Source organism: Perna viridis, chromosome 6 (assembly GCF_037379345.1).
Source record: "Perna viridis isolate PV_CMFRI_1.1 ecotype Kerala chromosome 6, ASM3737934v1, whole genome shotgun sequence".
NCBI classification, from domain to species: Eukaryota; Metazoa; Mollusca; class Bivalvia; order Mytilida; family Mytilidae; genus Perna; species Perna viridis.
The window spans coordinates 9,251,588-9,271,934 of NC_142450.1; the positions used below are offsets into that span (position 1 = coordinate 9,251,588).

The following is a 20,347-nucleotide window of genomic DNA, read 5'->3' on the forward strand; positions in this document are numbered from 1 at the left end:
CATTACATGAAAGACACCGTCTTTATTTTTTGTAACAAAGTTATCAGCAATATGTTGCAGCTCTTACAGTTATATGTATTTTGTTCAGGGACATTTTTCAGTTATTTTGTTCTCTATTTAATAGATATTGCAGATTCATTTTCTTCGGTAATGGTATACATGTAGTTTTTTAATGCTGAAATTAAAATATATGGGTTGAGTGCGGGTATTCCAAGCATGATGGAGTTATTCTCTAATAATCTTTGTCTTTCTGTTCATTTGTCAGTCAGACCATGTGTAATAGATGCTTGAGGGGTTTGAACTATCATGGTATATTTTCACTGTTTATTTTTAAAGGTTAATAAGGAAGGACTTTGGTTTTTCAATGTTTTCTATTTTTATACAACCACAAAAGTGCTGTTATTGTTCGTGCATGTTGTTATTGTCAATAGACATATGGTTTTGATCTTTATAACATTTTATAACAAGGTTCCATACTCTAAAGGAAAGTTTGTAAGAATTTTAGGGGTAATGGCTCTTATCCTTGATGAACTAGGGACCACAATGGCAAAAACCAGCATTTCTTAAAATGTAAATTCTGGCAAGAAAATAGGCACGGACAATGGGAGAATTCAAGTAAGTAAAAATCCAGAAACATGGCCAGAATGTAAAAACAGGAAACAAAGATAATATATATACACTGTGTAACAAACTGAATAAAATAAGATTGCATATCTGATTTGCTACAAACAATAAAAAAATCTGTGACCAAAACAATTTTGTTGATTTTTTTTAGGATGACACTATAAAGAAGACAGTTCCATATTATTTCAAATGCATTTTGGAAATTGTGGAAACCAAATTGCAGAAAATAGAAAAGGAAGATGTCTGTGAAACACAAGAAGAAGTCACATCAACAGAGGAAAATGTGCCATTGTCTAATATGTCTACAACATTTGATGATACTGAGTTAAAGCAGCTTTATGTAGCAGATAAATCAAGCAGAGATATTGTCAATGACGTGTTCACTGGTGTATTGAAGCATCCTATCATCCAAAAATACTTTCTATTATTTATTCAGAAATCTGAGCACAAAACAAAACAAAGAAACCTGTTTATTTCTACTGCATCAAAAGTATTGACATCATGTCTATGTAGACTGGTGAACTCTCTTGCTAAGATAAGTCTTCCGAATCACTCACAGTGCTTCGAGATATTTGTTGAAAGGTTAGAAAATTTCCTCCAAAATGTTTCCAGTATAAAAACAAAAGCTTTAGCTAGAGTAATCAATGATGTACAAAATGCTGTGCGAATACTAGTCAAAGATATATCTATGAAGAGACGTATTAATCTGTTAAAAACAATATGGGAAATACCTAAGAACCTTCTAATGGAAGGTGATAAGCTGTCAGTAATAGGAGGAGTAGGTATTGATTTACTTTTACAGATGCTAGACACTGCTGGTTTTCTGACAATAGATGAAGCATGTGTGCAATCTCTCTTCTCAATGCATAGAGAAGTTCAGGATGGCAAACTTACTCAGTGCTGTGATAAACTGTTACAACAACAACCACATCTCTCTATCTATGTAGATACAGGTCTGGTTCAACACTTTGTCACCTCTGTCAGTGGTATGGTGATAGCTGAGAATTTAATCCTACACAATGTAAAGGCTGCAGAATGTTTTAGAACAGATTTTTTGGAAGGATTTTATGATGATAGCTTGGATAAAGTAATTTCACTTGTGGCAGCTATTCTTGGCAGAGGTATGAATTAGGTTAATAAATTGTTGCATACACATTCTGATGTAAAGCATTCTTTTATTTTATTCCCCATCAATCAGTGATTGATTGACTGCACCCTAACAGTCTTTCTTTCTGTACATCTGTCTGTTCACAATTTTTGGAAGGGCAACTCCTCTTAAACCACTCAATAGATTTTGATGAAACTTTATAGTTTATAGGAAGGTTGAGCATTATGTGTAGGTGTACATGAAGGAATATATATAGCTTTTGCTGGCCAGGTCATTCCTCCTCGAAGGATTAATCTAGAGCTGTAACTTAGTACACGATGTATGGTAGTACAGGACATTTCATTTAGGTGTTATTATGTATAGAAAGGTCTGAAAAATTCCCAACAATGTTAGAACTGTTTAATTTGCGATGCAAATTTTTGGTCGTTCCCTCCGTGGGAGGAGGAATGACCTGGCTAACAAAAGTTATATTTTTATATAGCCTAGCTGGCCGAGTGGTCTAGGGCACTGGACTTTGTGCAGGTGGTGTTGCCATAGATGTCACAGCGGTACGAGTTCAAGTCCCACAGAGGGAACGACCAAAAATTTGCATCACAAATTTTGACAGTTAGATAATCCAACTTGAGGGTTTTTATATGTTGGAAGCTCAACATCTCCTTAACCACTGAAGTGCTGTTGAATTTTTATAGGAAGGTTGGGAATCATATGTAGATATGCATTAAATGCTATTATAGAAGGTTTTTTTTATTTGGTTTGTACTATGCATAGGAATAAAACATGTAAAAAGTAATCACATACATGTATTAGTAGTACCATATAGTGGGTCATTTTTGTGGGTTGCTAATTAGGACATATTTTTAAACAATTTTAATAAAAATGCCAAAACATAGTCAACAAAATATTTATTTTTGACTTAAGTTCTTAGTGCACTACTTAACACCTGCTAATATTGGAAACATCAAAAGTTTTCACATACTCTTTTTACCTCAAAATCACCAAATTTTAAAAACCTGCCAAGATAACCCAACATGCAGTATTTTATACAGATTAATATGTGTAAACGGTTTCAGTCTTTCCAATCTTTTGTCATGTTTCAACTCATTTGATATTTAGCTCTTATCTTGCAAACCTAAATAGATAGGAAAAAGCTGCTGTTGATGCGTTGTTCACAACTCCTTCTCAATGACTACAAGATTGTTATAAAACTTAATGGGGTATTAGATTGCGACATTGGGATGTGCATATTGTCAGGAATTATTTTTTGAACAAATATTATAGAAATGAAGACTGTTGGAACTTACAAATTTTAAGCAAAACTTGGTCTTATGCATTGTCCGTAACTCCTCCTTAAGGATTTGCACGATTGTTATGAAACTCAATGGAGTGTTAGATTATCATATTGAGATGTACGTATTGTCAGGAATTAGTCATATTATTTATTGTGTTGTCAACAAAAAATAGTACTGATTGCTGATTAGAGTTGAGTGCTTTAAAAATGGCAGCAAATTGTATGTCAAAAGTGTGTAATCTATCCACCATAAAAATTGTGTCCAATATGAATCATATGTCTACATTGATCCCCAAATGTACAGGGTTCATCGGGCTGTGGGGGTATTAGATCAGTTAGGGTCAATGTCTAGTTTTTTAACTGTGTATGAACACCTTTTTTTGACTATTTTATAGCCCTTGGAAACAAAATTTGGAGGGTTTGTAGGAATCTCCATCTCTGTCTGTCTGTCTGTTCATCCATTAGTCTGTTTCCATTTCTGAAAGCAGAACTTCTTCTAAACTGCTCAAGGAATTTTGATACACTGCCTGTCAATTTAAATTTTGAATACTATTTTTTATTTTCACTGTAGATGATGACAGAAAATTACAGAAGACTGCATTGAAGAAGTACAAGCCATTCATTTATAAATGGACTGACAAGAACAATTTTATAAGATTGGTTAAATGTCTTGTTGGACAGCTAGGTTTGTTTTATAACATTGAACTTATCAGTGGTTGATTATTTCAAATAGGATTTTATCAGTGCTTGATTATTTCATATAGGAATAATTTCATTTTAATGCAGTGAGTGCATTTTTACCATTTTAAGTATTCCAAAGGGGCCCATGAGCTATTACAATGCATCAGTTGGTGTCTGTCATTGTCATCCTTTTGTTGTCTGTCGTCTTCTGGCATGGGCTAAAAATATTCAGCATAATGAGATCTATCTGTGGTCAAATTTGTGTTCATCTGTTAAGCCACGTTCGAGTGATTGCCTTTTTCCTATGTTTTTTTGGCTATTTTTAATGTTATTACTTTTAATAAAATGTTCTCTGAAACTTCTCAACCAATTTGAATCAATCTTGGCATGAATGTTCTTTAGGGTATTGTGCATAGCACTGATGGTGGGGTTTTTGATCTGTTGAAGAACATGTCCCCTGTTTGTAAAAATAGAACAAAGGGGTCAGGTATGAGTAAAAGTACTTTTGATTTTGTCTGTTTTAAGTACATGCCTTTGAAATCTTGAATAGTGTTCTTCTTAAATATCTTTTCAAAGATTTGACTAAACTTTGTAGCAGATTTCCTGTTACAGCTGCATATTTTCATGCAGTATCTTCATTGAAGGGAGTAATTATATATATGGTCCTTTTTTAGATGATGTTTTAGGTTTATGCACTATCCACTAATTGCTTTATAAAAATTGGGTCCTTCTAGAATAAGATTATATTCCTTCTTAAAATAGACATCTTGACAGACTGAAATACTTCTTTTTAAATACATGTCTAAATGTTGACTACAGTTACATACAAAATAAAAAAAATCTGAAATACTAGAACTAAAATATGGAAAGATTTTTTTAGTTACAATGAACCTCATGAATATAGACAAAATTTGAATCTGTCAAAAACCCACTACATTGTATCATATACTTAAATGAACAGTTTTCCATCTAAAGCAGAAACATGGTACAGATTAACACATGACAGAGTTAACCTCAAAACATGTTTGTTATTTATCAGATAAGAAGAAACTGTTTAGATCCCTTATGGCACTAGCTACAGAAGATGGTCTAAACAGTAATGGTCAGTTGGACTTATTATACTTCCTGTGTGATGAAGAGAACAAGTTAGCTTTGCTGAGGTTGTTAGTTTACACTGTCACCACCACTCTGAGTAGTAAAGAGAATGCTGACCAAACTTTCACAGATAACTTGATGGATAGGGTATTAGAATTATTGAAGGTAATTGTTGTATTTTGATGCTAAGGATTTAATTTAGCTGCAAACAATTAATGGATGTATGGTCATCATGTATTGAGGCACTGTCTTCTCTGTTATTGTTATTTGTGTCATCATCATCATCATCATTATCCATGGACACATGTTTTTAAGCACTAACTGGAATATTCTCTTTTCCAAACATCTGGACATTTAGAGATTTAGGAGGTGTAGTAAGGTGATGTGCCTTTGGTTAACATTTATAGAACCCCAAAAGCTTTTTCAAAATCTGTAGCAGCTGTATTCTTAATTTAAAAAAAACTCTTCTTTTTAAATGATCTATTGTACAGATGATCCAGAGCATTTTAAATATTAATTTCTATGTTAGAAGATATTTACTATTGAAAAATAAGGATTTTCCCATCTCAGCAGTTTCCTTGATTCCACCTATGATAGTTAAGTCTTGAATTCATGTATTTGACAACTCTAACGTACAAAGGAATAGGAAATTTCCTTTCTGTTGGGAACCATATTTCTTGGTTTACCCTGCCAACGAAAACCACAAAAATTAGTACCCCACGAACAATGATACTTTCACGGTTTACAAATTTCATAATTCTATCTCTCACTGTTTTTTATAAGGAGTATTTCAGTAAAGAGGTCTGCCACATATACAGTGTTTTCACTATTTTTAAAAGGCCAAATAAAGATTTGAACAGGACAAATCTATTAATTCTAAATTGAATGATATGTAATTTTTTCTACTTGAACTGGCCAGACAGATGTTTGAAGCATGCAAATTGGCCTCCAGCCTGTTCTAAATGAAAACACTGCATATACATAAATATGATGGTAGTATCGGCAACATGTACAAATAAGAAGTTCGAAACATTTTTGTAATACAAAAAATGTATTATGAATTCTTTCACATCTCTATTTAAAAAAAAATAGAAAAAAAGGTAAAAAGCCTTCCTCATCAGTTTTGACAAAAAGAGGCCTGAGAACCAAATATTGAACTTAGTATGGCCTAATTGTAATATTTTGTAAACCATAATAGAAGAAAAACCTCTCAATCAATGAAATATTCATTATAACAAGGCCAAAGTAAGTCTGGTAATGTTGGGATGAAAATGAAAATGATTTATTTTTCTTCTGCTTGATCAGATTATATGGCCACCAGATTTCTAAATTTCAAGGTCTTTAGAGGCTTTATTTTTTTTTTATTAAAAGCAGAAGTTCTCATCCATCAAATGATTTGTGGAATGTGAGACCTTACTTATAGTATGCATATGCTTCTAATGAAATTTCATATTTCAGGATGACACAGTGCATGTCCAATTGGAATACAAGCGGTTAAAGAAGTTTATAAAATGTATTCTGAAGTAAGTTAAAAAAACAGTATTAGTGAGATAGCTTGAGTACTTATAACCTTAATGTCATGAATGGCATTGAATCTCTTCAGTTATTCACTCCTGAAAATTGACTGACAATTTTATTTATTGCACATTTATTAAGCAAATAATTTGTGATGCTGCAGGACATATGGTAATATATTAACTGGTTGTTTGCCTTAAATAAATTATATGGACCCAAGTGTAGCTGAGGTCCATTGAGTTTTTTTGGGTGTCCAACCAGTCCTTATAATGACAGTCTAACATGATTTTGATTAATTCATTTTACTTATGAGATTTAATGTACTATATTGATAGTCTATAGTGTATCAAACATCTAGTTGTAAATGGAAGATTGTCAAAGAGTAATCAAGGGAACCAAGGTTATAGCGGTAATCAAAAGAATGTAATCCAGGGACAAAGACCAGACATGGAAAACAAAATACACAACACAGAACATGAAGTAACTAAAATCATACATACAAAGTAACAAAAGCAAAGGAGAAACTCGGACTCTACTAAAAACTTGGAGCATGGACCAGGTGCACCCATAGGGTAAGCTTGGAAATGATGTCTGTGCTAAGATATATAGATCTGACCATGGCACCACAAAGCTTGAAAAAAATTGGTTAAGTGTAAGAATTTTATTAAAGTCTTTGATTAGAGTTTCTTATACTATGGACATTAAGTATATCTGGTGTTTTATGGAGCTGTACTTCACACAGCATTTACCATCAGTTATATATTTATGTTCAAACTTGAAAATTGATTGATTGATTGATTGATTGTTGGGGTTTAACATCCAAGCAGCATATTTCAGCTATATTCAGACAACGAAAATGGAATAATGTTAACTTATAATATGTTTTGTAGAAACAGATGTAGAGACAAAAGGACGTACGAGCTTATAACAAAACTTGTTATGTCTAAGTGGCCTGTAGAGTTTCCATTGACAACATTGTACGAAATGGTTATGTCATTATCTTCCTTCTTGACAATCATGTTAGATGAACAGCATTTGGATATAAAGAGTAAGACCATCATATACAGCCCCCATAATTTAAGCATTTATTACAAATATTTAAATTTTGCTTGAAGCTCTTTACAATGACATTTATTTGAAAACTGTTTGAAGCAGAATTTTGTGTGCTTTAATCATTTCATTATAATTTTCATAAAACAAAATTACTGGTACCATCAACCAGTTTTTTCCAGTCTTCTATTATAAGAACTTTCACATATTTCAAAAACTATAGAAGATATATACTACATGCTGGCAGATAAATTGGTCAGAGGTAATTTTTTTTGTTTTTTTTTTTAATCAATTTATTTAACTAAATTGATTTTTTCAGAACATATGTGTGACTTGCTGTTGTGTATAGTAGAAGCTGATTCTTCATGTTGCTCCACACAGCACTTTGGTGTGTTCCTGGCAGCTTACTGTGCAACTCTGTCAAACTCAGGTAGCTAATCAATTACTAGGTGAAATTTGAAAACAACTCTGAAAAGAAAATAGAATGGATGCATATTTTTGTGAAATACCTTAGGGGGTCATACTTGAAAACTTAATGTTATGCCTTAAATGTTTCATTAATTCTCAGAGTTTTTAATTGTTGAACTCACTGTAACATAATAATTTTTAAACAATTGACAGATATCTGAGGTGGCATAATGATATAGCACTCTTCTGTAGACTCTTGGTTTGTGTGAAATAACTTGAATGTTAATTATTGGATCTTGGTACAATTTTACACTAAGTTCCGCTATTCTATACCAAAAAGGTCAGGACCTGGGTTTATGACTTAATCATTTGGGAACTAGGGGCTGAAAGGGCTAGTTAATGGATCTCTATAAATCTGATCCATTTAGTTTTATACCATAAAATGTCTGTTACAATTGACTTTAGGGGTTACAACGAGTAGACAAAAAAAAAATTGTGACTGTCAATAAATAATCTAGGTTAATTTAGAAATATAATAATCTGAAGCATTTGAAAAAGATGTTTGAAAAAGGCAATGAAGTACCAGAAAGTCACTTCATTCTGTTGTTGTAAACACACCTTACAATGATTGTACATATATTTTTATTACTTATTATGAATAACTGGGGAAGATCTCAAATTCATCATTATTGCTCCCACAACTTTAGTGGGGAGGGGTATTGTTTTTGCCCTATCTGTCTACCTATCCAACTGATTGTAAATCACACTTTTGTTAGCACAACTTTTAGGAAACAACTGCACCTTATTTCATGAAACTTTGTAGGTAGTTAAGACATGGTATTTAATTATGCATATTACCAAAAATTATTATCCATTGAATTATGTGTGAGTTATGCCTCTTTGAGGACAAAAAAAAAAAACTTTAATTTTATCTGAATTTTACAAAGCAATCTTTTAAACTGTAGTATTATACAACTACAAAATTATCTTTAAAAAGTGAAAAATTACAATGAAACGCATTCAATGTGTCTTTTGAAATTAATAAGAATTATGACTCCTTTGGTATTCCATATTTTTTATGTTTCCTTATTTTCTGACATTCTCTTGAAGGGAAGTCATATCAAGGTTGTATATTTTTTGGTTGTGTTTCAAACTTAAATGGGTGGTTATTTTGTAATTTTGAATAAGAAAAAAATATAGTTGCTTAACATTGGTTTATGTAAAAACGTATTTTGTATGTAAATCATTAGACTAAAGCCGGTTGGATATATTGATCAGAATGTCCTTCAAACAATTGTTTGTTTGTCATTCCCTCCATCACATTTTGTTATCCTCTACTCCTGCTTAATTTTTTGATATTTTTACTGCAAATCAATATCTGCAGGTTTCAAGATGTTGGAAAGATTTTTGATATGCCTGTGTATTTTAGTAGATTTCTCTCGGTCCCTAATCCATTGATACGACGGTTTTGCCATTGATATATATTGCAAATTTGTGAAAATGTCATGTATTTCTCTCTGTGAAGAGAATTTGTGTATGAATTCATTAGATTCCAAATACATTTGTCTGATGATTTAGGTACACTGTAACCATTTTAGATCAAAAGTTACTGGAATTGATGTTTCTGTATGAGAAGAATGGATGTGCAATTACTGAGTACAGGTATATAAATTGTTAATCTTCTTGTTTCCTTCATATAGACAGTAATAGTGTATCAACAATACCAGGGTATACAGATGAGGCTTAGAATCGGGGTAAAATGTGAGGCTTAGCCAAAGAGTTTTTATTTTTAATTCATACCAATGCTAGTGTCCCCTGATAGTGATGCTATAATAAACAGGTAGTTAATGCAAGAGTAGGAAAGTAGGCAGTTTCCATATATCTTCAAGGAATATTCTGTTGATGCATTTTGCTTTCTCTTATAGAACATTTGCAGTATAATGAAGTCTTACCTGATATAGGATCATTTCATCCTGCTGCAATGGGACTTAGGGACTTGTAAATGATGGGCTTCCTTGCATGCATTTGGCTGTCCATCCATGTGCTTGTCCATTATATCTTGTAGGCACTTTACTTAGTTATTTACTTGAAACATTTGGAAAGCAAAAAAAGTCAGTGAAGACTGGTTTATTTCCTTTGGAGATGGAAAATTCTTCCAAATTTGTTTCGTAAATGCTACCCAATATATCACTTTGCCAAGTACAGTAAAGTACATTCCCTAAACCAATCCATGCAACTGTTTTAGGGTTTGATGTCCAATTATTGATTGACAGTTATCAGTTTGATTACCGATCAGATGGCAGTTTTGTTCTGTAAAACAGTAGATAGTCAATTCATGTAAATTTCAGAGTTTGTTTAGAATAAATCAATTTCATTGTATAAGGATGTGTTAATTTATATTGGGTTTAAAATATAAAATTTATGGTTTAAATCTCATTACAAAAATACCAAAGTAATTATACCCGTCCCAAAACAAAGTTTAGAGGAGGGGATATGTGGGAATCACCCTGTCTATCTATCCATCCGTCTGTCCACATTTCTTGTAAGCAAAACTCCTCCTAAACACCTTAAAGGATTTTAGAGTGTTAGATTACAAAACAGATGTGCATGTTGTCAGGGACTGTTCTTATTTTGTTATTGTGATTTCAACAAAAAAGTAGTACTGATTGCTGTTTGGAATTGGGTGTTTTAGAAATGGCAGAAATTGTGTGTCAAAAGTGCTTTAATCTATCCACAAAAAAAAAATCGCATGTCCACATTGTTCCCCTTATTTTCACACATAGTTATTCCATAAGATGTTGCAAAGTTGGGGTATAAAATAATAGGGGTGTCCATCCTTCCTTCTGTTACACAGAGGGGACCTATCTCTTATCCATTATTCTACACTACTGAATGGAACTGAATGAAACTTTCAGGGAATCAATGTTACATGTTCCCATTGTGTACCTCCCATTTTAGTTTTTGATCCAAATCAATATGGAGGTAAAAAGTTCATTGTTATCAGATTGGGAAGTTGTGATATCATGTTTTGAGCATCGCTCACAGTTTTTCTAGTTTTTACTTTACTTTCATAATTTGCTGATCTGCTTTCATATCCTCAAGTCCACCATTGTGATACATGTATGGCCTAATATCCCCTGTCAGGTTGACCAATTGCATTACAGGATCGCCTGGCATATATCATGCCAGAAAAATACATAATGGTATACCATTGTCCTTCTGCCGTTCATTGTTCACACTTTGCAATGTAACTAAATAATGCTTCTACCAATTTGCATGAAATTTTGGTTAATGTATTCTTGCTATAATGTGAATTCCTTGTCAGGTTTCAAAAAATTTTCATATTTGAGATATTGGACTCAATAATCAATAACTAATGTTATTATTGCATATTAATAGACCATACCTGTGGGGTTCAAAGTCCATTGAGCAATATTCAATACTGAGAACTATTGGTCCATCTTTGTTAAAGAAAGCTTCAGCTGACCAAATCCTAGAGAATTTTAGTGAGAACAGGTTACTAGTATCCATGCTGAACTTCCCATTAAGGAGAAAGCTAAAGGTAAGCTTAATTACTTGAAGTAATGTTATGTTGTTAATAAGCAAAATACAGGAAAATGTATTTGTTATAATGTACCCTTTCCCTCCCCTTTTTAACAAGATTTTATTGTGCCCATATTGCTTTAAATAGAAATGTCTGCCTGTCGAGATTTTCCATGTTGACTAAGTAGCTTACATTTTGTCACAATTATTTTCTAAATTATTGATTTCTTTGTACAAAACCCCAAAAGCCACCGTAGTTTAAAGAAAAAAGGCATGGTGTTGAATCCCAGTTTTTTTTGCTAAGGGTATATAGAGAATTTTTATAATACACTTCAAGTTCAGTATCCAAAGATCTTCATTCTAATCGAATCCCAAAATATGAGATCCTCTTTCTGTAATAAATTAGATTAATATTTCTTATTTTATTACTCAGTTAAAAGTTAAGCAATTGTCTCAGCAAAATTTAAATCAGGTAATATGATCCAGCACTGTTAGCATTTCCCTTGAAGTCAGTTACTTTTACTTGACATTATATTTAAGATTTTCCTGAAAACATTACATGCCAGTTGTTAGAACTTAAAAAAATCTTGCTTTCACGTGGTAAGAGCTCTCACACTTTATCTTTATTCAATTTCGTAGCACAATGGGGGACATTGGAATCCTGCTGTTTTATGTACTTTGCTAGTCTATCAAGAGGTATCGTAGAGGCTTTGTTTTTATGCCCGACTTTTGAATCAGAAAAAACAAGGTGATCTGAACATTAATTGTTTAGCCAGTATGCTGAAGTAATGAATGCTTATCATTGTCTATTTTCAGAACTGTACAGTGCAAGATAGTGAGGACTGTAAATCTCTGCCAGAGGTGTATGACCCCTGCTTTATTCTACCACTTTTTGGTCATCTTTTATCACCAGGTTGGTGTGGAAGTTTTTGTATGGCTGCCAAACATTTGTTGTGGCATGTTTTGTAGCATTGTCATCATCATATATATATAAAAAAAACCTGGATCTGTATGGTTTTGAATCAGAAGGATTCATATTAGAGGTCATATAGTGTGATCATGATGTCATCAATATTGTCTGTGGAGTGTGTCTAGACAAAAACTTAATTATGTGTATAGATTTTGTTCTTATACATGTTATAGTACCATGCTGAAATAACAAAACAGGAACAGATTTGGGGGCTGGGAACTGAACCATCTAAGAATTACAAGCTAGAGAGGAACAAAATTTTGTCTATATTTGCCTTATCTTTTCAGGATTCAACTTCTGTGATCGTATCTAGCAGCACTTTGCAAAGCAGTTTTATTTTGGAAATTTTATCTGCAACTCTCTCTAAACATGCTAAAATTGCTGAATGCAATTTTATGAACTTTCTCGTGTTCTTTATCTCATGATACAATTTTTACCTCTTATTTTGCTTTTCTGTCTTAATTACTTATAGGATTATCTATATGGTTTCTAGGGAAGGGAGCAGGGGATATCACTGAATAATCTTTGCTCTCATTTTTTTCTGACAATAATGGCTTTTTTTTGTCTGTTCATCAAGAATGTTATATATCTGATTAAATTTTGTTCTGAAGCTTTTACTGGACAGACGAAATGGTGCAACAGTAAATGTTTTATTGGCAGTTTCTTCAGAAACATGTTAAGATCTGTTATTAAAAGCCTGTATACTTTTTCAGATCAACTTATTGACTGCAGAAAGTTTATCTTCAAAGGTTGCCTCAGCTATATCATTACAGCTCTTAGTTGTCATGACAACAGCATGAGAGGTGCTGCCTATTTCGTTCTTGATAGTTTTCTCCATCACCTTGAGGGGTCAAGATTCCCAGAAAAAGACCAGGTTCTTTACATTATCGACTTGCTGAAAAACAGTATAGAGAAAGTTAACCAGAAATTACCCTGTATCATCACAATATTTCTGGCCAGAGTCGTCAAACTGATGCTTAGAGCAGGTTATATCTATTTTCTTTTTCAAAAAATATTAAGTAGTGCTCCAAGTATGAATCATGCAAACAAAGTGTGATGTGTGGTTGGAAAGCCTACATATTTTGTTAAAAATGTTAAAGTTAACAGATATTAACATGTGGCTTTTCATATTACCATATGTCATATTAGGAGATAAAAATTATACAGAATGTCCTGTAGAATTCAAAATTAAGGTAGATAACTCTGTAAATGACACTGAAATATTTGACAATCTATAGGTAAGGCCATCAAATATTCCCTCTATTTGTCTCAGATTAGGGTACATTTATGTCCATCTTGACACTTCGAAACTTTGAGAACATCTACAACTTTTGCACCTGAGGCTGACAGTTTTGTATGAGTACAAATTGTGAAATCTTTATTTATCTTCTTTTACCTAAAGGTTACCCCGAAAATAGTGCAAACAAAATATTCAGTCTTTGGCGCAAATGAAATACAACCTTGTGGCACAACTGAAATAGTGAATATATAAAATATTGGTGCAAACACACGATGCCCCTAAGGAAAACAGGTTTTATAAGTTCATTTTTAAAGACTAAAATTATGATAGAAAGTGATGTAATGCTTGAACACATCAGCTGCATGAACACTGGGGACTTAGCTGTAATTAAGTCAATCTAAACCAGCATCATTCATACCTGCCAACTTCTGAAAATCCTCCAGGGTTTTTGCACATGGCAATATATATGAAGGGACAATATCACTGCTACTGTGCTGAAAACTAGTTGAACTGTATTATGAACCAAATTAATGGTACCTATTGATATTGGCAAACATTCAGTTTAATAGATTAGAGTAACTACAATGACTAATACATATTCATGCAAATAATATCACTTTTGTAAGCCAGTTTTTGTGAAGGCTATTTTACTATTTCAGAGCAGCATATGTATCAAATGATTAACAGCTTTTTGTACCTCAAACCAACACTAGATGTCACAAATGTTCCTGAATTTTACAAGCTATTTAACAGTTCAACACTTGAGGTATTAAAATTATATCAATATAATATAATAGATATATAAATATATACAAATGAGTAAATATTTTTTGCCATGACTTAAATCTTTGAGCTAATATTGTGATAAAGTTTTTTAGAATAACTAAAACAGATGATCCTGTTGAAGGAAAATTGAATATTCTTCTTGAAATAACTATTTTAACCCATGTTTTCTACTGCTATTGAAGTATAAAGAAGAAAGAGGATGGATGTTAACTTTACTGTTGGACTGTATACGAGAAACAGCAGATTATAGGATATATGAAAAACGTTACATTTTCAAACTATTATTAAGTTACTTCGACACAGCAACTAGTGACTCAGCCTCACAGGTATATAGCAATAATATTTTGTATATTTAACTTTTTGCAAATCAAGATATTTTTAATTGCACGAGTTCTGAATTAATATTAAAAAAAACAACAAGTTACTGAGCAGCAAATGCAGGTATTTTATACAACCACAAAATTTATTTCATTCATATAATGTTAGCACACTGTTGTTGTCATCGACATTGTTGTTTATTTTAGTTTATTTACGATAACTTGAGTAAAACTTATTTGATCTTTTTGAAAATTTAACACATTGTTTCTGGGGATAGGATGGATGGCCCTACATTTTTTGGAGGTTTTTACCCCTACCCCTTTTGGAAATAAGGGGCGAAAAGGGGAAAAATGGGTGTTATCATTAGAATTGATAGGAAACACTTATTGTTTATCCAATTTTAATGATTTTAGATGTCAATTGGTTTCTTTGGAATTTTTTTCTTTATGTATATTGGTGCCTGCATATTAAAAGTTAAAAGGAGTCAAAGGGTCCACACCCTAAGAAATTAACATATTAATTTTTGGTTATTTTTGTCCTTAACCAGTTGTTGTGTCCATACTGAACTGTTAGTGTTTCAAAAACTAGTATTGTGTTCACACTTTCCCAAGTGATCAGTGTTTGACATGCTACAGTTGTATCATGCTGCACTCCACAAAGCTTTTTATTATACTCTGGCTTCATATGGTATGGGTGTGTTAGTTGTTATACCTCTGCCCATCCAAAATAAATACTTTATCATATTTCTTGGGAAAGACACATCACGTCCCCTTGATATTGGTATAAAACATCAGTCCAATACACAATAATTCAGTGAATTCAGGCATATTCCTTACCTTGAACTAACTGTGGTACAACTACTTCATATTTAATTATTTAATCTCTATGATTTGATGGTTTTATCTACTTCTTGGACAGCTAGATGTTATAGAGTTATTGCACGAATACTGGTGAATATTGGCCCCAGCAGATATCAAGGTGATTCCTACATTTTCTTGGTTGGTTACAATCACTACATGGTTCACATTGATAGGCCTTTTAAATATAATTTAAATATTCAGTTATTTGATATATATATCCTTGCCTGAATAATCTTCATTACTAACAATCTTATCTTTAATTCTATCAAGCATTGTTACAGTGAGTGCTGCATTGGAGTTGATTTATTGTTAATTATTCATTTATTGTCAGGTACTTGTCTTAAAGATACTTCACAAAGCCTGTAAGGAGAGCACTGTTGCTATGGAGTTAACCAAAAACCATGGGATAGTTACTTGGTTCATCAATGTTATAAGTACAAGGTAAGTTTTTACCCAGAGGTAGTGAAAACTGAAGAAATACCTTTACTCGTACCTGTTAACCTTTTGAATGGTCAAAGAGGGAGATCCCCCTCTTTCCTAAGAGGGAGATTTAGCATGGTGACTTTTTCTGCAGAAAAAAAGGATAATTTTGCTAGAAATCCAAGTATATAGATATAAGACAAAGACATAGAATCTGTGATAATCTTGTTAATCTAGTACAGGTTTCTAATCAAAATGTGAGTAATTAGTACAGCAAAAGGATTAATTTTTGTTGATTGATTCTCAATGATTATTATGTTACATAAACACTGACATTGTATTTATATTAATTTAATAAGCCATTTAGAATATAATTTGTGCAATATTTCTGTTAAGAGGGAGATTTGGGAGGTGATTTGTGGAAGAGGGAGATTTGTGTCTCCCATGTGGGAGACTTTCTCAGAGAGGGAGATTGACCCAAAAAGAGGAGTCTCCCTCCTAAAGAGATGGTTAACAGGCATGCAAGTAATGTGTTGTTTATTAGCAACAAACAGGAAAATGTATTTTCAATCAAAAAAGTACAAATAAAGGGAAAGACTTTTGTACAATAAACCAACACTAATTGTCATAATATCAGTTATTTAAGTACCAAATAGATTAAAAACCTTCACAAGATACATCAATTAAATTGTAGTTAAACTGGTAAGAGGGTGTCCATGCAAAAACCAGGCAATGGGTTGCACATGACAAATTTTGTTTAAAAAAAAATTCATCCATTTCATAACACAAGTGCATCCTTTCTCAAAGCTAAATTTTTTTTTTTTTTTTTTTTTTTTTTTTTTTTCTGCAAGGGTTAAAAAGAAATAAATAACAGAAAGCATTGAAATTCATTGAAAAAGGGAGATAACTCATTAATTTTGTGCAAAATTTGGTTGCTTTGTGAGGGAACTTTAAAATTGTTTTCCGAGTCATCCATTGTCACTTTTACCATTCGACATACATGTATATCATAAAAACCTTACATTGGAACAAAAAATTCAGTGTGATAAAATTTACCCTGTGCCAACCAACCATATAGGATCTACCTGAATTTTACATAGTCAGCCTCTTAAGTTATACCAGACTTAAAATGCCTGCAACTGTAACTTTAACATTACATAACTCTAAGATATAATGTTGATTCTGTGCTGTATGGTTTTAGTGAGAACAAAAGGTTTGATATTCTGACTGATATTGTAAATACACTATGGAAGACAATGTTGGGTAATAAACAGGAGATGGCTGATGGTAAACCAAGATTTCTGCCTCCAGCATTCAGTCGGGAGATGTGTACTGCTTGTAAACAGTTACTCAAATTAACTAGGTATACAATGGCATGAGTAGATTGACCAGTTCTTTATGTAAATGAGCTTTTATGAAAAGTTTCTTAGCTGATTTTCACTCATTGATTCGATTTGGTAACTTTTTGTCAATTTCAACCTGATTTGATTTAAGACAACACCAAAAAAAACTGTATTAATTTTCATAAATTGCTGTCCATCTAAAGTCTGTGGATTATCACAATTTTCCAGTTATTAAAAACTATTTTATAGTTCCTTATTGTTCATATAGGCATTTAGTGTCTTCAAATTAAGTTTGTTTTGGGGGATGTTTGGACTTGAACCATTTATAAATTAGGAGCCAAAAACATTTTTTTTAAATGAAAGACGGTTTGATTCATTAAGGTGTAATGTCACTCTGACATTTGAAAATTGGAGGCTTATGGTCGTCATCATGAACTCATGGATTGTTATGGTGTATCCATCTGCACCATGAAAACTGATTTATTCAATGGGTCATAGTTTTCCTTTCCTCATTTTTGTACCCTGGACTTGACTTTTTATGAGCAACTCAGCAGATGTTTCTAGAAAAGCAGAGGATGCTTACCCTACCGGTGCACCTCCTCCATGCTCCCAGTTTTTAGTGGAGTCTGAGTTGCTCATTTGCTTTTGTTACTTTGTATGTATAATTTTAGTTACTTTATGTTCTTTGTTGTGAATGTCTGTTTTCCATGTCTGGTCTTTGTCCCGGATTACATTCTTTTGATTACCGCTATAACCTTGGTTCTCTTGATTACTCTTTTAAAATAATTATGTCTTGATTACCCTATCAGTGCACCTGGTCCATGCTCCCAGTTTTTTGTGGAGTTGAAGTTGCTGATTTACTTTCATTGCTTTTAATGTATTTTTTTTGTTATGTTATGTTCTTTGTTGTGTTTGTCTGTTTTCCATGTCTGGTCTTTGTCCCTGGATCACATTCTTTTGATTTCTGCCAGAATCTTGGTTCCCTTGGTTACTCTTTCTCTCCCCTTCCCCAGAAGTTTTTGTGTGATTTCTTCTTCTTCCCATGCAAAGTTTGTCTTGGCCTTCTGACATAGGCTTTGATATTTGGTATGTAGGTAGATCATATGAAAACGGTGTGTCACATACAAAAGTTGGTAATCTTTGACCTTGACTTTTGATCTTAAGGTAAAATAATTAATTTTTTGAAAGTTAATTTCTTGTCAAGGTCATTACTTATTTGCTGGTGTGTGACATCAATTTCATTCAATACTCTATTGAAGGTGTGATAAGGTCATAATCACTTCCAATGTTTTGAAGGACATTTTTTAATATTTTGTCATGTAGGAGAAGTAAAAAAATATCTATCAACAAGATCAAAGTTAAAAAAAGTACAGATTTTCAATAAAACGAAAGATTAAAGAGACTGAAACCATTCTAAGATATGCTATTTAGTTTTTGTGAATTTTGTTGGAAATTTTGGACGATTTGTGGATGTAACTTCTCTAAAACTTGCACTTATTTAGAAATTTTAGGCATACTTTTAGATAATTACCACAAAATATTACCAAGAAAAATGTATTTCGAAAATAAGTTTTCAAGATTTCAAGGAGTTAATGTGCCATTGTGAGGGACCTATGGCCATGCTATGTTTTATGTCTCATGCATCTATGTTTACATTGCCTAAAATGTATACATTCAATAAGATATTGCAGCATGAAGTCATTTTTCAACCAAACAAAATTAGAAATGTTTATTATTTTTCACAGTTCCAGTTTACATTATAGGATTTATGATACAGAATATTCATTACATTGCACAATGGTATATGGCATACAGTGCATGATTTGCTATGTACAAAATTGTTGGATTAAGTGGAAACTTCTAGAAGTTTGATATTTGGAATTTTGTTAAGGGTGCTTGGGGTATCCTTTAGTCAGCTATGATCACATTAATTCTAGTTTTACATTAAACTTTTCAGTAACAGTGTATCACTGTTGGCTGCCTCAAAATTTCTGGAAACTGTGGAATCAATTCTGCAACACTCTCAGTACACTTGTACCCAATTAAAAGTTCAAGGACATAGTTATATTGCTCCAATGATGAACTTAGCTGATATTTGTTCCATCAAGGATATAGCAAATCAGACAAGGAAAGTAGAGTCTAATGAAAGTGAGGATAACAGTGAAGGCCAATCAGGTTTTGAAGGACTTGTTTCACATAAAGATATAAATTCTCTTATTTTGAGAGTTTTGTTATTGTGGTCTCCTTTTGGACAAACAATTTCAGATAATGATAAGTTACATCAGTCAGAAGAGACAATTGAAACTTGCTTACAGATAAGTAAATGGATGTTAGATATTGTTAGATATTCAAAGGACACAGACTTTATTGAGCCTACTTTAAAATGGATTCTAAATACCTTACCATTTCTGGCTGGGACAATTCTAATTAATAATTATATTGATGTTATGACAGAGCAGTTGATTCAGTTATATGGTAGTGTAGTCAACAGATGGAAAGACAAAGATGTGCATTTAGGAGATGAGACTAAAAATTTAATCAATTCTATCTTAGTTCTTTTACTGGAAAGCACTTCAAACTTTAGTGAGATTTCAGTTCCAGGTAAGATACATTGTATTCAATGGCATCAGTTTCTAACTGCTTAGGATAATGTGGTGAAAAACAAGCATTTTATAAAATTAGACTTTAAAGTTGTATGGTTCTCTTTGAAATTGTATCACATGGTTCTGTACATCGTAGTTTAAATTTGTATTGATTTAGGAGGTTGTTACCTTAATCTGTTTAGGAATTCAGTGTCAAAAAATGTATAATGAAACAAGCACGTTTCTGGTTTTTAGACAATAGCTAGAGTAAAAGTGTTAGGATCTAGGGAATTATTGCAAAATAGAGAAAAATAACCTTGAATGTTAATTGACCAATGTTGTATTAAAATGGCTTAAGGCACTGTGGAGTTATTGTTCGGACAGACAGACAGAGGTTTACAAAAAAAAATGTACCATATTACATCCTTTCAAAATTGACTTGCAGTCTGACCCCTATGCTATATTTTTAGTAACCTTTGGTCAGCTAAAAATGTTGGGGTCACCTGTTCTCATCTG

At 32.5% G+C, this 20,347-nt stretch overlaps 1 protein-coding gene across 1 annotated transcript in view; it reads left to right on the plus strand.

The window, feature by feature from the left end:
• LOC148613554 (nucleolar pre-ribosomal-associated protein 1-like) overlaps positions 1 to 20,347 on the plus strand; it is a 46,805-nt gene that overhangs the window by 26,203 nt on the left and 255 nt on the right. Inside the window, exons 19-33 of the mRNA XM_088586930.1 lie at positions 776 to 1,745; positions 3,592 to 3,705; positions 4,741 to 4,961; positions 6,255 to 6,319; positions 7,202 to 7,359; positions 7,681 to 7,791; positions 9,368 to 9,431; positions 11,169 to 11,331; positions 12,129 to 12,225; positions 12,996 to 13,268; positions 14,182 to 14,288; positions 14,491 to 14,634; positions 15,818 to 15,927; positions 17,108 to 17,269; positions 19,207 to 19,850. Of these exons, the coding sequence (XP_088443056.1) occupies positions 776 to 1,745; positions 3,592 to 3,705; positions 4,741 to 4,961; positions 6,255 to 6,319; positions 7,202 to 7,359; positions 7,681 to 7,791; positions 9,368 to 9,431; positions 11,169 to 11,331; positions 12,129 to 12,225; positions 12,996 to 13,268; positions 14,182 to 14,288; positions 14,491 to 14,634; positions 15,818 to 15,927; positions 17,108 to 17,269; positions 19,207 to 19,850 (3,403 nt within the window). The remainder of the gene's footprint in view (positions 1 to 775; positions 1,746 to 3,591; positions 3,706 to 4,740; positions 4,962 to 6,254; positions 6,320 to 7,201; positions 7,360 to 7,680; positions 7,792 to 9,367; positions 9,432 to 11,168; positions 11,332 to 12,128; positions 12,226 to 12,995; positions 13,269 to 14,181; positions 14,289 to 14,490; positions 14,635 to 15,817; positions 15,928 to 17,107; positions 17,270 to 19,206; positions 19,851 to 20,347) is intronic.